Raw genomic sequence first — 22,802 nt, forward strand, 5'->3', positions numbered from 1 at the left:
TCCGTACACATTGTGTTCAAATAATTTATGCATAAAATGCAAACGATGACAGTATCTTATCTTTTCAATACATCAATTATTTTTCAAAGAAAATATTTGAACTACTACTTTGTTTTATTGCTTATGAAATTAATTTGCAACGTTTATCCCCAATTATGTGCCTTATTCCTGACAAATTTGGGGCTTTTTATTGACTCCCAAAAGAGTTTCAGAATTTTTTCGTATTTAAAACGGGAATTTCGTTCATGGGGAGGGCTTTCTTCAGCATGACCCCACCCCCCTTCAAATGGTTTTCTGTATCCGCCCCTGGTGTGATCCGGTGGTGAAATCTTGAAACAAAGGATAGAGAAACGCTTTCCATACTGTTTTGAACTTGACAGTTATTAAGATTAAATACGTACGTATGTACAATTTTTATTAAAAAGTGAGGGATAATGATATTCGCAAGTCGTTGGGCGACACTAGCAGGTTTAAAATTGAGAGTTGTTAAACTTAAAAATATATTAAACTGGTATCAAGGGCTTCCATATAGGGGGGGGGGCAAGTGGGGGCTCAAGCCCCCTCCCCCGTCTTTGAAATTAGGACATCCTTGCTTTTAGTACTTTTTTTTTTTTTTGCAAAAGTGTAAAATCATTTCTTCTCCAGCAATTAATCAATAAGTTATTAACAATGTCAAATTTTAATAACTCTAATCTGTACTGAAATCGGTTTCTATGGGCAAAATATCCTATTAAAACATGGGGAAAATATCTGAGCCCACCCCTTAAAATTTTGCGTATGGGCACCCTTGACCGGTATGGTACAAACCGTGTAATTAAAAATTTAATGTAGTCTTAGCCCTTTTTCGGATTATTGTTTCTTGGGGGAGGGGGGATTGTCATAAAAAGCGCGCCATTGCTCACAGGGACGGACGGACACCCCTGTCATTCTATAAAGTTTTAGAATCAAATAATTGCTTCTCAAATCTGTCACCCCTGTCATTCTATAAGGTTATTGAATCAAATAATTGCTTCTGCTTTTTTTCGAATGGGGTTACTCAGAGAGCACACTTCGTTAAGTAAACGTTTTAAAGCGATTGTTAACGCTGTGGCAGCCATGTTAAAACGTTTATGAAATGTTTAAACGCAAGGTGTTTATAATGCAATGGGTGCCCCCCCCCCCATGGCGATGACACTCATCCCTCAAATGCGACGTTGAACACCCTAAAATAAATTAAAGCCCGCTTAAGTTACCCTCTCCTCTTCAAAACTTCAATGGCGCGGTCTGCGCCATTTATCCCCCTCCCCCGCGCTTTCTCTTGTATAATATATTGTTTGTTGTGGAATGCTCGGTTATCGAGCATCTCGGATGATTTGAAAACCGAATACGTAATCTGCTTTTCAGAGAAACTTGGCAATCAATTTTAACCTTTTTGAGGACCAGCGCACGGAAAATGAAACGTAGCTACGGAACCTTAAGTTCCGAAATGGGCCGTTGCGAGCCTAAGCATTTTCAGCAGTTTTGCCTCAACTTTACAAAAAAAAAAAAAAAAACCATAAAATCAGCACATTGATTGACTGAACATTTTTAAGTTGAGTAAATAATATACTAATCAACATTTACGAAACTATAAGGAATATGACATAAACAGAAGCGAGTAAAACAAGCAAAATACTTAAATTTAACTACCCACGCGAAAATAAATGCTACGCACACAAGACGTCACAAGTATCTTGCGTATGGAGTTTCAAAAAAAAAAAAAAAACAATCTGTATAAAGGGAATTTTTATTTAAAAATTGGGCCGAAAAGTGGAAGCTAAAATTAATCCCACACGACAAACTTCAATATTTCTTTTTAATGCACTCAGAAACATTTCAACTTCACTCCCAACACTTTTACTGTTATTGCATATTCCTAAAGTCGACGAATGAAAAATAAAAATGAGCGGATCAAGAAAGAAAAAACATAATCATGAACTTCAATGCACTTCAAGCCACACTTCTACACTTTTCAATGCGCCGGGAATCCTAATCCTCTGGAAAACGCAATCAGAAATATTTTACCCTCCCTCCTCATGTATTAGTCAGATAAATATACTTAACTACTCTCAACAAGAACATCAAAAAAAAAAAAAAGGCAAAGCTATAAACTAGGAAAGAATGAGTACTTTTGGGCGGTTTAGGGTCAAAATGTCGCCACCGAAATGTCGCGGGACAAAATGTCGCCGGGTCGAAATGTCGCTTGTCCAAAATGTCGCCAGGCCAAAATGTCGCCGGTCCAAAATGTCGCTTGTCCAAAATGTCGCCAGGCCAAAATGTCGCCGATCCAAAATGTCGCCGGTCCAAAATGTCGCCGGGCCAAAATGTCGCCTGTCCAAAATGTCGCCGGGCCAAAATGTCGCCGATCCAAAATGTCGCCGGCCCAAAATGTCGCCGGGCCGAAATGTCGCCGGTCCAAAATGTCGCCGGGCCAAAATGTCGCTGGGCCAAAATGTCGCCTGTCCAAAATGTCGCCGGGCCAAAATGTCGTAGAACCAAAATTCGCTCATTCAGTTGGTAAGAAAAATGCAAATGTACAAAAATGCTGTTTAACACCAAATTTGCAGAATAAATGATTACTGCCTTTAATGAATGTCTTCGTTAAAAATGGGACTGAACTAACTGAGTTTCTTGATGAATTCTAAAAAGATTATTCCGTTTTGATTCGCAACTCTCGGCTGTTTTTCAGCAAACAAATAGAATACAAGCGTTACGTTATCTTATTTCTTGTGACTCGCTATCTACCAACTGTAAAACGTTCTGACGGCGTTCAGTTCTGACGTTCGATAAATTTTTTAAAACTTTTCTTCAAGAATAGTGTGCGTTTGTATGTGACCGATTTTTTGGGGCCATTCTACGTCAAAACCTGTGGTAAGAATTCGAACGATACCCGCAAGTACCCATATATGATTTAGGGCTGCGTGGTTTTTTTGCGTCAATTCGTTCAAGATAGTGGAGTAACTGAACGTTTTCATCGATATGCGTGACTGTCATTGCTCAAAAAATGATGAACGGAATCAAATAAAATGTTAGGAAGCAGCAGGGGGACATATTTTGGGGTCAATAACACCAGAGGGTGGAGCAATCGAATGTTTTTTTTTTCCTTTCTTTTTTTTTATCTGTGACTGATATATCTCAAAAAGTAATACAGTAGACCCTCGTTTTCAGCAGGTTTATTTTACGCGGTTTCGATTATACGCGGTTGAAGATTTGACACCTTTATTTTATTTACGCAGATGAGTTTCGGTTTTACGCTGATGCGGCAATGCAAACAGGTAACATTTTCCTCTCTTTCAAAACCCAAGCTCCTATAGATTGCAGATTACTTGTGACTAACGGCATTTTGGCGTGCTAAAAATCGAACTTGGGTCCTTGGAGACATTTTATGCGATTGGTTCCAGAGCTTTTTCCATTATAGAAGTAAAGTGATTAAATTCACACAGTTCAGAACTCACTGGAAGAAGAGCTTTTAGGAGTGACAAAGGAGGTCAAAACCAACGAGGATACCGACTCCGGTGACACACAACCAAAAACGCTCACATTGAAAATTTTGAACCATTCGTAGGCAATAGAAATAATCTTTTTTCTGATTTGTTAGTAAAGGAAGATTTTATCAAGGAAATGACGCAAGTGGTCATGGATGCGTTAATGCTCAGCAAAGAATTAGAGGAAAAATTCTTAATGACTACCAAAAGACTATCATAGCCAGCTCTTCTTCATAAACAGAACACGAAATTAGTTTGTTTTCTTTATGCATATTATGCATAAAAATCGATATAAGTACACATTAAACTTTTCATACAATTAGTCATCACTAGAATGAAGTATTTTTTTATCTACGGAACCTAATCCCTATTTTGAACCCATTCCCTATTTTTGATATTAGGTCTCAATTTACGCGGTTTCGATTTACGCAGCATTTCCGTGGAACATAACACCCGCGTAAAACGAGGGTCTACTGTACAAGGGTTAAGACAAAATTTGGTCTACAGGTATATCTTAAAGGGCGAGTTGCTCATTTATTTTTGGCTTCAGTCATCCCAAAAGGATGGATCACCGAATATTTTTAATCGTTTTATGTGACTGCTATATCTTAAGAAGTAATGCGAGGATTCATACAAAAATGTAGTATGCAAGTGAAATTAAACGAAAACAAGCCTTATTTTCGTTCTAAGTTGAGTTTCGTAATCGTTTACGTGAATCAGTGTAATTAAATAAACAATGAAAAATATACTGGTTGAGCAAGATATCAATAAAATCTAAATTAGCCGTGTATTCCTCTCATTTTTGTAGCACTTTAACTAGCGTGGGTGTTAAATAAAAACTGAGTTTGCATTCTTATACAATTTGCGTAGTAAAAATTCAATAATTAAAACAGCATTTTTTTCTGAGAGGGGAAAACTTATTTGTTTATTATTATTATTATCAGTATTCTTTTCTTTCTGAATTACCAAGCTATATTGAGCTAGAACTATTACTTTTTGAAACTCATTTTAAAAATAAGTCTAGGTCAAAATTGATCTGAATAATCTCATTGATATCAGTTATTTCACCCTACATTGTGAAATTTTTTCTTTTCTATTTAAAATTGGAAAATGTGATTCAGCTGACAAGCGCTACTTCGCAAGCATGAAAGTATCCTCTTGAAAACCTCTAATAAAATAGCTGTTCTGAAATTGTCCCCCTTGATGTTCTATCGAATATATAAATTTCATGAATGTTGAGAATTGAAAATATTTGTCATCGCGTAGAGTCGTTTTTCAAAAATCTGAGTGAAAGACACCTGTTTTAGCAATTACGGGTTTCATTGATTTCAAAAGATTTGACGGTGAAGATTTCGACGTAATTTCAGAATTTTACTCATAAGACAGTTTCCACGGCAATAATCTGTCATCTCTGTTAAACATTTGTTTTGCTGTCCCAAAATCCCGGTCGCAAAGGACATACAAATGTCCTCTCAGAGGAAGGTCTCGAGCAGTCTTGTTAAACTTCTTCAGTTTCATTTCCAGAAAAAGTCTCAGAACAGTTTTGATCTTACTTTAACCAACGTATATCTCACTGAAAACGTACAGTTTTTTTTTTTTTTTTTTTTTTTACAGTTCTTAGGGTGATGTTAAAAAATCTAAGAGAAAATTAAATTTCATTAAGATACCTTTCTACTTGATTTCCACCCTGGCCCGTGATTTCGAATTTTTCTAGTGAAAGGGGAGAGGGAGGATAACGGGCATATAACCAATGCAAATTTCATAGGATTGCTATAAAAAGCACTTCCACTTGTATATATAAAAAAAAAATTCAAAGTCGGGGGCCATTCCGCCTGATCCCCTAAATTACTGACTTGTCGCTAAGGTAATAATATGCTAGAGTGAAGGAGTTATTTGTTTTTACTTCATTACGCCAAAAAATACAAACCGCCTATTCTCTTGCCATATTCACATAGCGCCTCACTATTCTTTCATTCGCCTTTAGAACAGTTTAGTTTTACTTCCATACCAATTTTTTGTCTGAATCCTTGCGTTACATCTTGATCCTTTGCTTTACATCTTGAGTATTATTATTAATCAGATTAAACGAGAAAGAGAAATCCGTTGCAGCAGCCTTTCGCATGTTTACGTTCTTAATAGTATACAGAAAAACGTATGTTTTTCTGAAAACTATTAATTTTCTGGAATTAATCTGATGCTTACGAATTAAGACAGGAGAAAACGTTTGGAATTTTTGAAGGAACTTACTTTGAAAGGCAATTAATATTCTTTCGCAACTTTTATGCTGAAAAGCATCGACGTACATTTAAATTTTTCGTACCAATTGAACTAGCAAATTTTGGGCCGGCGACATTTTGGACCGGCGACATTTTGGACTGGCGACATTTTGAACCGGCGATATTTTGGACTGGCGACATTTTGGGCCGGCGACATTGTGGACTGGCGACATTTTCGACTGGCGACATTTTGGGACGGCGACATTTTGGACCGGCGACATTTTGGGACGGCGACATTTTGGGACGGCGACATTTTGGTCGCGACATTTTGGCCGCGACATTTTGGGCGTATACCCTTTTGGGCAGAGCAACTATTCCCCTACTTGTTTACATTATTAACTTTGTGTTTGAGAGCCCGAAACCATTCGAAATAATGACGTGATAACTGAAAATCATTAGTTTAAATGCATAACCGTTCGAATAAATCATTCAGTCGCCCAAATGCCGAGCTCCTAGTTTCTGACAAGCTAACAGGGAATCTAGTTTAAACTGCATCCCCCAAGGATTGCGACCCCAAAATGAAGACTAAAATATATCGAATCGACCCCCTAAAACAAGCTTGCATTTCGAACTTTACCGGAGGGTAAGGGGACAAAAGGTGTATCTGCTCATTTCATCGGAAAACAACAAAAAACTAGACCCACTTAAATGTAAAAACTAGAATTTTTCATGGAATTTGGGGGGACTGGTATTGATCCCCCTTCTAAAAGGGGGTGTCAATACCCCCCCAACTTAACCTAAAACTTCTAAAAGCCAGGAGGGTTCACCCCTCATTATACCCCTAAATGGTAGGCTAAATGTCACATTCCTATCTCGAGCGCACCCCTGCCAAAACAACTCGGGAATTCAACTGAAGTCAAGGGAGTCCACCTCCCCGCTTTTGCAGGGCGATGGCGCACCCTCTCAAATGTTACGGAGCATCCGTCTAGAAAGAGCTCTCCCCCCCCCCCCTCCCGAAATGACATTTTAAAAAAAAATCTCAAAAAAACCGCTTCTAAAAATTTTGGTTTCGCAGGCTGCGCCATGGACCCCCCTCCCCCCTTCCGAAAATGAGATTAAAAAAACCCTCTCAAAAAACCGGCTCTAAAAATTTTAGTTGCATAGGCTGCGCCATGCCCCACCCCCTTTTAGTGGGCACCCCCGCAGCAGTCAACTCAATTTTGGAAAAGCTCAGAAAATGAACTACTCGAGTACTCTATTCAAACGTCTCGAGATCTCGATTTGAAACATCTCGAGATCTCGATTTAAAACATCTCGAGATCTCGATTCAAAAGATCTCGAGAAGTCAATCGCTCGAGTACTCGATTCAAAAGATCTCGAGAAGTCAATCGCTCGAGTACTCGATTCAAAAGATCTCGAGAAGTCAATCGCTCGAGTACTCGATTCAAAAGATCTCGAGAAGTCAATCGCTCGAGTACTCGATTCGGAAGATCTCGAGAAGTCAATCGCTCGAGTTCTCGATTTCAAAAGATCTCGATTATCAATCACTCGAGTGATCGACTTAAAAAGATCTCGATTATCAATCACTCGATTATCAGAAGTACTCGATTCCCGAGATCTCGATTATCAAAAGATCTCGATTATGCCCATCACTAGCTTGTAGTACAGAATGATATTATGAACAGTTGTTCGATTTTATTAATTTTGTCTCGAGTAAATTACATTGTATGACTTCCCATGACAATTTTGGTCTGTAGTGACATGACCATTGAGCAGGTTTTGAGGAGATCCAAGAGTAGCATTTGTGAATTGACCCCGGAGGTAGAGGAATTACAGGGACAACTTTTGCAACTTAGATTAACTCCATGCCGGTTTGTTCTCGCATGTGTGAAGCAATTGTGCGTATCGTCTCTTCAGAGCAGCGTATGGATCTACGAAAAGCAAGACAGAAAAAAAAATAGAAGGACTAGCAAACTTTTATCTTTTGGCTTGAGGAACACAATCCGTTTTCAAAAACACCGGATCGTTACCAACTGGAATTGTAGCAGATGAAAACATGAACTGTGATAAAGCACTTGATGTTGGACTACTAGCTTTAAAAGAGATTGAGAACAAAACATTCAGTGAGATACAAACACTTGAAAAGAAAGTTAGCTTTTCAGTCTCTTGCCTTTATTCCCTACTAGCAAAATTTCTTGCATCAACCTTGACAGATCTTGATATTATACTGACGGCGTCAATATTGATGTGTTTCATACTGCATAAAGCTTACATAAAGATTAAAAAGCAATATTACAATAACAACACATATGCAACATTGCATTCATCTTAAAATATCAATATTGATATTACCTTACAATAACAACATTGCATACATGTTGTCGCCGTCAAGATGATATTGATTTCATGCTGTCGCCGTCGCATATCGATCGATCCCAAGCGGTAATTCTGTAATCCACGCTATGGCTTGGTTTCTTCTATGCTCAATAGATGGCGCCACTACTTTTTCATGATTTTTTTTTTGCTTTCTTTTTAAAAATGTCTTGTGTCTTTTGAAGTTTTAACCATGGATAGCTTATCATCCGGCTTTACTTATTCAAATATTAATATTACAAACAATCAAAACGTAAATCTAACTTACAGAGTAAAAGAAATCACTGATGAAAATGCTGCAAATGTAAGTTTTAATTTTTTTTTTCTTAATTTAATTGCGGATAATTCCGAAAAAAAAAAAAAAAAGATGTTATTAAAGGGACAGAACAGCCGATTTAAATTATTGGAATTTAAGAAAAAATGTGAAAATTCATGTGCCTAAAAATTTAACTTTGTAATTAATAATTTAATCAACGGTCTAATTGATACAAATATATCAATTAGATAACATTATATGCAGTATTCGGGGGGGGGGGTACATATATATATAGTATGAAATGTATGTCAGAACAGCTCTTTTACAAAAGTACTCTAATAGGCTTTCTAGTTTATTTATTTATTTATTTTTTGCAAAAACACACACACACACACACACACACACACACACACACACACATATATATATATATATATATATATATATATATATGCCAATGATTTTTTTTTTTTTTTTGGTGGTGGGGGTGTGATCGCTTCCTTTTTTTTGGGGGGGGGGGGACACATTCACCCTTAGTTTTATGTACCCATGTTTTGTAGCATTTTTTAAAATTAATTTTCTGTTTAGTTTGTTCTTTAACTTTTGTTGTTTTTTCCACCAGTACTTACATGTTCTTTACTAAATTGCTATGTTGGGCCTTTTTTGGTTAAAGATTTTTTGGATTGTATTTGTGTTTCAATAAAAATTGAATTAATTTCTCTTTTGAATGGCTTATACAGATTTAACTTAAATATGCTTGTTAATTTTATACACAGAACTGGTTACTCAACCGATTCCGATCCGCCAATATCAACTAATTCCGATCCGCCGGTCGAAATGCGATCCGAAAACTGCTGGAAACGATAGTCCGTTTTGGAAAATTATAGGCAATTTTTTACTTTAACTTTTTGATCGCCAGAAAAAAAGTCTTTGTTCAGTAGAAATATTTTTCTAAACAATCGGGACCGAACCCCATTCGGATAATTAGAACCAGAAAATGTTCTATTTAAAAAAAAATAATTGAGTGTATGTGAAGTTACTTAGTTGTAAAATATTTTATTGAAAATGAAATAATAAAGTAAAATTGCGTAATTAAGGAATAATTATTTGAAAATGGGACTGATATTACACCAAAAAAATTATAATTTAAAAATGAATAAATAGAAAAATGAAATAAAAATGAATTATAAAAAAAAAATTGTAAACAAATTTTCAGAACTTATAAAAATTCTCCCCAAAATTCAAAAAATCCCCCCTGGAATCTGAAGTAAGGGGGGACATTCCCCTTCTAGAAATTGAACCGTATTTCAAACCCTGTTATATATACATTTAATTCAAAGTAACTTGCCTTTGTATTGTGATTGTCAATTTAGCAGTGCATCCTGTATGCTTTGAAGGACCATCCCCAGAAACTATTCTGTCTGTCATGCACACAGGGATAGCTGATTTTGTATTTATTAAATCTCCCTGATTTCGGATATGTTGTTGCAACACGCCAAGTACTTTTTGTATCTTCACTGTGTTGCTGTAACCAGTTCTGTGTATAAAATTAACAAGCATATTTAAGTTAATTCTGTATAAGCCAATCAAATGAGAAGTTAATTCAATTTTTATTAAAACACAAATACAATCTAAAAAATCTTTAACCAAAAAAGGCCCAACATAGCAATTAAGTAAAGAACATGTAAGTACTGGTGGAAAAAACAACAAAACTTAAAGAACAAACTAAACAGAAAATTAATTTTAAAAAATGCTACAAAACATGGGTAAATAAAACTAAGGGTGAATGTCCCCCCCCCCAAAAGGAAGCGATCACACCCCCCCCCAAAAAAAGTCATTGGCATATATATATATATATATATATGTGTGTGTGTGTGTGTGTGTGTGTTTTGCAAAAAATAAATAAATAAATAAACTAGAAAGCCTATTGGAGTACTTTTGTAAAAGAGCTGTTCTGACATACATTTCATACTATATATATATGTACCCCCCCCCCCCCCCCGAATACTGCATATAATGTTATCTAATTGATATATTTGTATCAATTAGACCGTTGATTAAATTATTAATTACAAAGTTAAATTTTTAGGCACATGAATTTTCACATTTTTTCTTAAATTCCAATAATTTAAATCGGCTGTTCTGTCCCTTTAATAGCATCTTTTTTTTTCCGAATTATCCGCAATTAAATTAAGAAAAAAAAAATTTAAAACTTACATTTGCAGCATTTTCATCAGTGATTTCTTTTACTCTGTAAGTTAGATTTTCGTTTTGATCGCTTGTAATATTAATATTTGAATAAGTAAAGCCGGATGATAAGCTATCCATGGTTAAAACTTCAAAAGACACAAGACATTTTTAAAAAGAAAGCAAAAAAAATCATGAAAAAGTAGTGGCGCCATCTATCGAGCATAGAAGAAACCAAGCCATAGCGTGGATTCCAGAATTACCGCTTGGGAACGGTCAATATGCGTCGCCGTCAAGGTAATTAGTACACAATAGAACAGGTGGACCTTCGTTGATACTTGCGCATGCGCACAGTTCTTTCTACCCAGCATCCCTCGCATTGCTGGCACATTCTTCCTGCTTCGACCTCAATCGGTTCAGAGGTGCTGCACGTGGCGTTGCATTCTTTTAGGCTTCGTTAAGTTGGTTGCTTAGTTATTAGTCTGGAATAGTATTGTTTTAGGAAAAACTTATGAATGACTGATAACTATATTTGTTTATTAATATAGTACTAAACAAGTCATATCGCAGACGATATGTGCGATCAATGTTAGAAATGGCGAAAATAACTTTTTTCGTCCGTAGACTTTGAAACAAAGGACATGAAGCCCAGAATTTCGTATTATCACTTCAATCTCACGTAAGATTAATTTTATTCAATGGTATTTATGTTATTCTTTAAGATAAATTCATATGTTTTGTTCATGGGATATTTTCAATGCTGACATCCATTTGAAAATGTACTTATTTATTGTATTTATTTATTTATTTATTATTTTGCTACCTTTAGTGCTATAAAAACTTCCGCAATTATTCCTAACTAAGCATTTTATGTCTTTATAATACAATTAGAAGCATGAATTTAAAAAATAAGTCAAGTATTACGCAAAACGAAGAAACTTCCATTTTTTAAATTAAATCGCGAGTACTATTAATATCTTTATATGAATTTCCGATCAGATGTCAGCTTTAAGAAAATATTCTCAGGCTAGAAAACTATCTTGAAGAATAACAGAAATAATTAAAGAATGAAATTTAATTCTCGAGTTTGAAGTGAAAATAATGCAAATAAATAAATGGATAAAACACCTTGCAAACGTGCTGATTTCATACTGTCATGTCAATGTATCCTGACATTTTCCTGTCATATCAATACGTATGCAATATTACAAAAGCAAGATCATCTTGCCTAGACCTTGATTTCATGCTGTCATGACAACATCTTGATATTATCCTGTCATATCAATACGTATGCAAGATTACAAAAGCAAGATCATCTTGCCTAGACCTTGATTTTATGCTGTCATGACAACATCTTGATATTATCCTGTCATATCAATACGTATGCAATGTTACAAAAGCAGCCTACCTTGATATTTTCCTGATATTATGCTGCATAAACCTTGTCAGTCAATATTGTGGCAGCCTGCTGACAGCATAAAGGGAGTAACATAACAACATTGAGGCAGTATTAATGCAAGATGATTTTTCTTGCATGTCAACCTTTATGCAATACTGAGGCAAGATATTTTGCTTACTGGGTTAGATTCAGCATTCGTTGTTAGTAGTTTGTTTTATTTAAAAATCACTCTAGTTTATATGCATAATAAACGTACGTAGGTTTTATACAGACTTTCGATTGTTTAAAAAATGTTGAGGAAGATGATAAATAAAAAGAGAATGTCAGTTTTTTACCAATTTCGTGATTGGAGTAAACAGCCAAAAGGCTTAAAATCCGGAAAATACGATTATCAACCATCAACTATCAAAGGGACCACTGGCCCTCAAACTATGAAGGACTGCGTACCAGGCGCCTTGCCTTCAGAAGACAACACAATAGATGGTGGTGCCATCTATGGACAGTTCGAGAATTTAGAACCAGACCAGGAGCCGAATAACTTTCTGGTCTAACACCCCCAGAGGTATCGTTTCACTTGGAGGACATTGTGACCACGAGTATATTTAACGTCGCCCAGTCACCATTAATGACGACGGTAAAGTACGATTATAAAAGAAAGTATTTCACACCAAATGAATTATTCATCATTCCTTTAGGAATATTGCTAAGTTCAAAAATTTAACAGACCTTTTTAAGTAGAAAGAATTCTTTTAAGACCAAAAACATTCATGTTCCAAATAGAGTCCCGATTCAGATTTTTGCGCTCAATAAGGTTAATACCGACAGTGACGTCATGAGAGTAGAGTCTATTACAATCACAAGCCACTGCGTGAAAAAAAAAGAGGAAGGTTTCGAGTTAACCGTGTCATAACCGTAGCAGACACCAAATACCTTGTTTTGTTTTTGTGTAGTAGTGGTTGTTGCGGTTGAAATGAATGAGGTTATTAAATAAATTTGTAACAGTGATGCATTGTTTCACTTTTATGCGCTGCGATATAATATACAGCAAAAAATAACATGCTTAAAAATGTATTAGTTTAATAATTAGATTTTCAACCCTTTGGTTACACCAATTACAATAAGGAGTGTTGCAGGAGTGACACTAACATTTTGCAGTAGGTGGAAATTTACGTGTTCAGCATATTTGTTCTGTGTTTCTAATCAAACTTATAAATGATGGTTGCTGTTTATTTTTAGATCAATCGCAAAGTTTTTTCCTATATCCATTGAATTAATCACATAAATATGGGTTTCTCAACGGATCTGCAAGATGCTTTTTCTCACGAGGCATTAGTTGGACTACAAGATGCAGAGCTTAAACTTCTTGAAAATATGAAGAAGTGCGTTTTGCTTCGAGCAAAATGTGATCGGGATTATGCATCTTCATTAACAATGGTTAGCAATCAAGCCCTGAAACTTGATCTTTCCAAAGAATTGGAAGGCAGCTCAATTGCAAGGGTAATATTATTTCCATTGTTGCTATTACTATTTGCATTAAAGGATGTCATTTTACTGTTTTATTTTTCAACTAGTGGTACCTTTTCAACTAGTGGTACCTACCTTTCAACTAGTGGTACCTAGTTTCTCATTTTTTTCCAAATCATGCTGTATAACAGCACCTACCAGGGCTATTAGTACTATCTCTTGGTCCAAGACAGAGGAGGGATTCACCTACCATTTGTACTGGTTATCTCCAAATTTTCAATTTTGGCACTTACATCACTCTACTTCTCACTGCCACGTTGTTTTAGTGTATATTGTGTTCTGAAGTGTTTTGATCATGTTTTTTTATCAGATTTTTTCCTGTTGGCGCTAAAAAAGCATCAACAAGAACAATGTATGACATATGTCATCATACAGTGTTTTCTTGGCGACACTTTTTTGTCGCCAACAGGAAAAAGTTGCTGGGAGGGGGGGGGGGAGTATATGATATTAGTTCTTTAATTTCTTATGTGTCTGTAGTCTGTAAAATATTTTATAAATATAATCTTTATAATACAAATTGCTTTATGTTTTAGGCTTGGTATGCTATTTCTGAAGAAATGGACATCATGAGTAAAATCATCAGGAGAAATGCCGACTGCTTGACTTCTTCAACTATTGAAGCAATAAACAATTTAATCTCGGAGAAAAGAGCTCTAAAAAATCTTTATGTAATGGAGCATGACACACTTCATGGAGAACTAAGTAGAGTAAGCATCTTTAGCACACTGTTTTACTCATAATTAATCGATCTGATCATGATAGTGCTTTATTATTACTAAATTTGTGTTTATACGATGTACATTGAACCAGGGATTCTCAACTGCTGATCTGGTGAAATGCTACTGGTCCTTGGAAGATTTTGTGTCTAAATTCTTAAAAAATTTCTTTTTGAGAAAATAAATAAATTAAAAAATATAATAGTATCTTTTCGGATAGTTTTCACATTATTTTGTGATTTCTTTTTATAATTTCATATGATTTTCTCGAAGGTCCTTTTTTATGACTAATGTCCAGTGGTCCAATTTGAAGGATACATAGTTGCATTATATGTAACGATCCTGAAAAGAATTCAAAACTGCACGTAAAGAATGTTTACATTAGGCAAAGGGGTCCCTAAAATATGCATTGCAACATAATAATTGCAATAGATACTCATTTTAACCTTTTGGTATTATTGCGAATAAATTATGATAAAATATTCAGTTTACTAATGTAGCAGTTCTTTAATGTTGTTGTTGTTGTGCGGCTGCTAGGCTGCAATTTGGGATGTGCTGCTTCATTTTTCCAACTGTACCGTAATTTGATGTGAACTCTGACTTTCACAGTACATACATGCCATACGGACCCATTTAAAGGGTAGGCTACTATTTGCAGCACATTCACACAGAGAAAGGCCTAGGACAGGAGAGAGGAAGAACATCTATGCCCCCCCCCCCATCATATGGTCAGTTTTCTCTGACCACTAGACAAAGACCGCTGGCAACAGTTCTTTAATGCCTAGTAATATATATATATATATGTATGTGTGTGTGTGTGTGTGTGTGTATATATAAAAGAAAATACTTCACTGATTTGTGAAAAAATTTCCAAAATTTTTAGTGATTTGCTTGCCAAAAAGAGTTAAGAAACACTGCATGAATAGATACCAGGCCTTTTGTTTATAGAATCAGCAGAGAGGGGCCTAATGTCCCCTGGATTTTACAAACGCATGCAAATGTACATTTGTATGTGTATTTCGTTGTTTTTCCCCCTATAATATATTTTGAGTACACAACTCCCCCTTCCCCCTCAAAAAATTTTGAAATGATGAACCTGAATTATGCTCAAGTTTTCAGAAAAATTGGAAAGATAATTTATGAGTTTTTAAGTCTCACCCGTAAGAACATAGCATTTTATTTTTGAATGTTCTGATTAAGATAGAGCTCCTACATTTTATGCTATAAACTAAGTTATAAAATGATATTTTGATTCAAGTTCTGTATTTATTCCTTAAAAAAAGGCAAAGCTGATAATATTTAATGTTTTCCTGTCCTAATCAGCTAATTTAATAGGCCTTTTTTTTATACTAATGCATTTTGATAACGAAAAGTTCCTGAACAAAGCATTTATGATTCTTTTTAATCGAGGTATTTTTAAGTACTATTTCGTTATGAGAAATTTTTTTACGTGTTAAAAACATTTTTATGTTCATCACCTTTTTAAAAGTTGAATGTGTTGATCAATTTTCAACCTTTGGTACTTATTATATTGGAAATACGTAACACAGTATAACCATGGTATTAATTTCCTTAGCATGCTTCAGATACCATCATGTCCTCCAACATTCTAAGAAATATATTCCAGAACCTGTTCTCTTTCATGCAGAAAAAAAAAGTTTCTCTCGTACATCCAATCTACTTCTGCATTCCAAGTTCTTCATGGTACATGAAATCACACACTACCTACCTGAAAATTACAACACCATGAAGGAAGCATCATAGTTGAATGATATTTAATACAGTTGAGTGGCAATGATACAAATAAATGAATACATTTTCAAACCAAACAAGCAATAAAAAGAAATAGAAATTAGTATTTTGTGTGGCCACCATGTGCCGCAATAAGAGCTGCTACAAGACTCGGCATGGAGTGAAACAAAGTTTGAATATCTGCCTGTGGAAGAGTATTCCATATTGTTTGTATGCACAACAAAAGTTCGTCTGTCGAAGCAACAGGACGAGTATCACAAGAGAGACACCGCCCAACGAAATCCCACACATGTTCAATCAGTGACATATCCGGGGAACATGCAGGCCAAGGAAGAAGCTGTACCTGCTGTACAATCCAGCTTCACGAAGGCCGACGATTCCGCCTCGTTCAAACTCCGAAATTTGCTCAAATTTCGCTTTCTTTCGACGAAGAGGCATAGTAAAGATTCAGTTAATGTTTACTCTAGCATATCGCCACCGATAATCATACACTCCTCGCTACAGCCGTCTATTTATGTTCAGTTCAATCCACCGTTCAGAGGGCGCTGCTCATGATACGCATGCGCTACTGGTCTGCAATTCTAATCATTTGCATATCGTGCCCTACTTTACATTTCCTGCAATTTTCAGCTCACTCACGTAAATCCTTCGTGTTGTTGCAATTTTCACAAACAGGAGTGTAAGATCCACAGTTAAACTTTCTGTATCATATTTGTAGAAATTTACTAGTGTTTTCACAAGGTGACCCCCAAAAAGTTTTCATATTCCAAAAAACCGTCTGATGATTCAGAAAATTTGAAGAAACAGTATTTTTGAATTACATCAATCGATTTTTATCTTGTTTTTAATGATGCCTAATGTTTTTTCAAATTAAATGTAGACAAAGGTGGCTCTGAAATTAATGTTCATGGAGAGGATGCATAATGTTTTGAACACTTTATGATTAAAGAAATGATTATTTCATTTATAATTGCGAGAGGATTTTATCCACTTTCTTGATTTGCTTATTGTTATCAATCAGGGACAGCAGGGACTATATTTCTTTCAAACTAATATTGATCTAAACTGTTGAGGGAATTAATTTATACTTTAAAAAAAAAAAAAGATTAGGCTCCCATTTAAATTTCAGCTTAATTCGAACTTGACATTCTGATCAAGACGAGAAATATTACATTGCATTTTCATAGTATGACCTCTAATAATACATGTCTGGTATGCTTCGTTCAGTACTAGTATTTAGTTAAAGAAAGAAACACATTATAAGAAATCTAAAGTTCTGCCATTTGTTTCTTTCATATGATTAATCAGAATGCCCCAATTCTTAACGTATATTTTCTTTCTGCTTCTAGCTACATAATTCAGTTGAGTCAATGAAAACTGAATACGAAAAATATCTTGAAATGTGGAAGGAAGCAAAATCAAAATATGAAGAGCAATATATTAAAGGTATTTAGCTTGATTTTATTTCTTTCTGTTATTGTTTAGGCTATGTTTTACATTATTGGGGTGTTAATTTTATGTAGAGTGTGTTTTATAAGCTAAATCAATTTTTTGACAGAAATTTGTGTTTTTTCTTCTTCTTTTACCTTTTTTTTTTGTGAGGTTTCAAACAAGAATTTGTTTTTCTTTCTTAAAAAAGTTTTTGCACATACCTGTTTGCATGTGTGTACAACACACCACACACATATATTTCACACTTTAAATGAGAACATATTGAAATTTTAACTTAAAAACATTTCTACTACTTGATGTTGTTGATATAATCCTGTCCTGTGCGTACATTTAGTGTTAGTGCCACAAGTAACTAAAATTAAAATTTTTTAAAAAACCCAACCGGATCGCAAATGTAGAACCAAGAGGGGGAAAAGTGAAAACCCTTTTAAAAGGCCTTGTACTATTAAAAATCAGATACAAGTATTTTATTTATTGACAAATAGAAACTGGCAGCAGATAAAAATTTTCAATCATTGCGTTTAATTTCCTTGTTGGTTAACAATGAATTCGATTACCAGTCAGGTGAATAAAGGCTTAGCCTCATTTAAAATCTGCTTTTAAAAAACGTTATAATTCAAATTCTATATAATATGAAAGTTCTTAACTCATTCTACCAGATGCAGAAAAAGTTACTCTTTATTTTGGTACTATTTTTTTTTTAATTTTTAAATATGTTTTCACTGCAAAAATCACGAAAAAACTTTTAGAGATTTTTAATAAATATCTTCGTTAATTGATGCCATCCAAAAGCGCAAGCTATCGAAGAACACTCTCGATCATCTCTCCTTTTGAAAAAAAAAGTTTTTCAAAATCAGTCCATCCGTTTAGGCGCTAGAGTGCCACAGACAGATATACAAGACACTTCAAACTTATAACCCCCTTCCTTTGTGTGCCGAGGGTTGAAAAATAGTATGTAATACTCGGATGCTCCCCCCCCCCTAAAAACTTCAATGGGACAGTCTGCGCATGCACCATGACGGTGGGCACTCCTGCAATACTGTGGTGCACAAAGAAATTAAATTATCTTACAGCTTAAGTTATCAAAGTTAGTGTTTTCATGTGGGATGTTGAACATGAAAAAAATATATATTTTAAAAAGTCTGTAATATAATTTTCTGAATACAGTATTTTAAGCAAGAAATTTTAAATTTTTCCTGAGTGGAAATAAACATTGTCGGAAATAAACTTATTTTTTGACACAAAATTTCTGCCTTTTTTCCAACCATTCACATCTCTAGTAGTGTCGAAAGGGGTTAAAATACGCAAATGAATATGCAATAAAAATATGCATTTTATCTGGGCTCAAATTATGACTTTCTTTTCCACTTTTTGCACTGATGAAAACATGCACAACAGAGCTCCCAAAGTGATATATTTGACACCTTTGAATGTCTTAATTCTGCTATTATACTGTTTTGAAGCAAAATGTTTACTTTTGTACCGATGCAATAAATGAGCAAATAGACTGTGTTATACCACAAATTGTTTTCTAAAAATGTATACACATTAGGGTGGAGCAAAAACGCTCCACCCTAAAAAAAAGTTTATCTTAAAAAATAGTTTATCTTAATTAATTAGCCTGTATGCGGAAAAGATGCCACCTATAAGTGTAATTATGCCACTGAAATTTCAGCTTCTTATGGCAATATCTTTAGCTGCTCATTTGCGATTGAAATTTCTAAGAAATTGTAAAATTCAAGAAGTTTTACTTCTACTCTTTGCAAGTTTTCTCTTAGAAAAAAAACAAGATCTGATCCAGTGGAGGTGACTGCACAGAGAGGTAAATAACACCACCACCCTTTGTCTTCAAAAAATCTAGGTTAATTATTTTCTAGAACCACACAATATTGACTCTTAGCATCAAATTTAGGTAGTGAAATTCTAGATGCTATTCTTTATCATATGAATCCGTCTCGACGTCATTTTCACACACGGCTGCTGATGCATCAGTAACTAATTTAAAGCAGCGTTCTACTGCTTGTGAATGGCACGGGTATTTTAAAACAGTAATATCCTTATCAGGAAAATCCAAAATTATCTGGTTCAGTTCATTATCAGAAATAGATTTCGTAACTGGTGGCTCAGTAAGTGTAACTGAATCCCAGTCAAATAAATCCGTATTGCTATCTGCATTGAAATTTACTACTGGAATCTTGAATTTTCTAACACTGTTAATGAGTTTAGCCATTTTTCTACATTTTAAAACTTTTTGAAGCCCCAACTGTCTCACGTGTAGTTGACTATCAGACAGCATTGATCGTAGAATGTTCTCTGGATGTCCGAAATACGCGTTTCTCTGTAGTTTTCTATCTACTATGTTCTTAAGCTCTTCATGCAGAAATCAAGATTTTTTAATGATGTTGAAAAATGTTGACTACCATTTAGACATGATGATTCAGATTTAATATCAAACCACGTACATGCGTATACTCTCATAACATATTGTGTTAAAATTTTCAAGTTCTCCAATGGGTCTCTTGTTGAAATATACAACCGCAAAATTTTATTTGCTGTCGTTAACCATCTGAAATGACTCATTTTTCCAGGATTCTTTCATGACAAGTTAAATGAAATTTTTCTGTTTGAAATTTCATTACAAATTTCGTAGAGATATTGCTGATCTGTACTAAGTTCATTAAACGCAATCTCAGGCAACGTTACTTCTACTTTTTCAAAGTTAACTAGTCATCTTTTCACATCTGATTCCAGTTTTTTCACAATCTCTCCACAATATCCTTTAAGGCCTGAAGTTTTTCCGTTCAAATGTTTCAGTAAATGGCATAGAGGTAATTCATTAGTATGTAATAAGCATATCCAAGTACCGGTACACACTTAATCTTTTTTAACATTAAAGTAGCGCATCTTGTGACACTGAAACATGTATTAATGTTTTCCAAAGACTTTTAAATCACATAATTTGCTGCCCCTCAAGTTAAACTGAATTTCTAGTTGAATTCCAAACCATGTTTTTTCAAACACTGGTACAAACTCTAAATTATTATTTTTTTAACATTAAGGCTGTGTATCTTACGCCACTGAAACAAATATTAAAACTTAAAGAAGAAGAATTCAATTTCGAAAGTTGCCGCAGCTAAAATCTGCTGCCCTAGGCGCAGGGCCGGATTTGAAAGTGTGGAGGCCCCTAATCAGGATTCGAAAAAATCATCACATTTTCGAAAATGTCCGATACTTTGATATATATGTATATATCCGATATTTTCGACCCGTGAAAGTTAGGATATTTTGTAAAAATTTTACTGTGGGGGCCCCTTTGTTGTGGAGGCCCCGGGGCAATAACCCCGCCTACCCTCCGCTAAATCCCGCCCTGCCTAGGCGGCCCCCTGGTCGCCTACCCCAAGAGCCAGGCCTGACTGTACCATACATACTTGCAACGTTAATCTTGCTACTATAACGTAGATGACTTATTAAGTACTTGTGCTGTATCAGAAGTAAAATTGCTTTAATTTTAACTTAAAAATTTTCACATTGCTATTGAGCTAATAGGAGTTTAAGTAGATCATCCGGTTAATGTGAACAGACACATCCCCAGTTAGTTTGGTTTCTGAGGTTCCACTGTGTTTATTAATGTGCTTAGTAAATTTTTAAGCCAATTATTTTTTTAATATTATCTATGCAGAAATACATAGTAGTTGAAAATGGAAAAGATATTACTGCCACTAGTACTCTCATTGAAATGCTAACAAATTCCAATCATGTATATTTTTCAGCATAGGCGGATTTAGGACTGAGTTCCTGGGGGGGCAGGATTTTTTTCTATCTACTATGTTCTTAAGCTCTTCATGCAGAAATCAAGATTTTTTAATGATGTTGAAAAATGTTGACTACCATTTAGACATGATGATTCAGATTTAATATCAAACCACGTACATGCGTATACTCTCATAACATATTGTGTTAAAATTTTCAAGTTCTCCAATGGGTCTCTTGTTGAAATATACAACCGCAAAATTTTATTTGCTGTCGTTAACCATCTGAAATGACTCATTTTTCCAGGATTCTTTCATGACAAGTTAAATGAAATTTTTCTGTTTGAAATTTCATTACAAATTTCGTAGAGATATTGCTGATCTGTACTAAGTTCATTAAACGCAATCTCAGGCAACGTTACTTCTACTTTTTCAAAGTTAACTAGTCATCTTTTCACATCTGATTCCAGTTTTTTCACAATCTCTCCACAATATCCTTTAAGGCCTGAAGTTTTTCCGTTCAAATGTTTCAGTAAATGGCATAGAGGTAATTCATTAGTATGTAATAAGCAAATAAATCACTGCAAAGGCCGTCCAACAGCAAGCTCAATTTGTCTTATGACTCCATTTTGAAATCCTGTATTGACTACTGCTCCATCGCAACCAACTGCTTGTAACTTAGAAATGTCAACATTTCTCTCTAAAAAAAAATAATATGCTTGTTTTAATGTCATTAGAAGTACCAGAAACAGGAGTAACATGGCCAATGTACTTTGACTCAGGTTCAGAAACTAAAACAACATTCTCTTCTGTTATTGTCCTTCTCTTCGAAGTATATTCCATATTCTCCTGATAAAGGTAGCTCATAATCTTTCCTTTTCAAGTCACAATGGGGTTTTTAATTCCCTCTCTTCTAATTTTACTACGATCGACGACTTTAGAGAAGGTTCTTCTTTCGTAATTATTCCTATATCTTTTAAAGCAGCATTTATAAGAATTGATGCTGATCTATCGGACACACCAGTTCTGTCACAAGCCTGTGCTACATTTGGGAATCGAGTTCTCATTTGCGAAGTTGAAGGGGAACTTTGCTTTTCTTTTTAAGGTGTTTATGGTCAAAAAACCGTATTTTCATTTTCACGTGAAGAACTTGAAGAACCCAAAATATGTTCCATGTTAGAAGGAGAAAGTCTATGACCTGCGCTTTCCACAATATCTTGCAGTTGAGCTTTTTTAGCCGTTTCTGCTGCTTTTTCTTCCCGTTTCAACCTTTTTTCAATAATTTTTGCTTGCTTTAATATTAACATTTTCAGTTACCATTCTACGAAATGTTGTTTGATCAGTTAAAAATGCTCTTTCAGCTACAGGCACTTTAAATTTAGAGTTACAGATTTGAAAGTCCTTGCATTTACATGGTGAAATATCAAGCAGATTTTTTTCACTTAATTTTCTAAAAGTCACAGTATTTTTTGAAACATTTAGTACACCTTCTTTTTTTAAATGTCTCTTAACATTACGATGTTTCACATGATATTTTCTTACCTTATTATTTATTTGTTGATCCGTTACAGTAGGAAGAGAATTTTTTTTTCTCTTCCGGAAAGATTTTCGGAGCTCCAAACACTGGACAAAAGTCTTGTGATCGAGTCTCAGGCATTTTGAAATGCCTTAAGGA

The 22,802-nt window shown here is 34.8% G+C and overlaps 1 protein-coding gene across 1 annotated transcript in view; it reads left to right on the plus strand.

The window, feature by feature from the left end:
* The first annotated feature begins 12,862 nt into the window (after nt 1-12,862).
* Nucleotides 12,863-22,802, plus strand: part of LOC129234032 (tyrosine-protein kinase Fer-like) — a 32,317-nt gene continuing 22,377 nt past the window's right edge. Inside the window, exons 1-3 of the mRNA XM_054867938.1 lie at nt 12,863-13,431; nt 13,992-14,165; nt 17,276-17,372. Of these exons, the coding sequence (XP_054723913.1) occupies nt 13,219-13,431; nt 13,992-14,165; nt 17,276-17,372 (484 nt within the window). The 5' untranslated portion in view covers nt 12,863-13,218. The remainder of the gene's footprint in view (nt 13,432-13,991; nt 14,166-17,275; nt 17,373-22,802) is intronic.

This window comes from Uloborus diversus, unplaced genomic scaffold (assembly GCF_026930045.1).
Source record: "Uloborus diversus isolate 005 unplaced genomic scaffold, Udiv.v.3.1 scaffold_936, whole genome shotgun sequence".
Lineage (NCBI taxonomy): Eukaryota > Metazoa > Arthropoda > Arachnida > Araneae > Uloboridae > Uloborus > Uloborus diversus.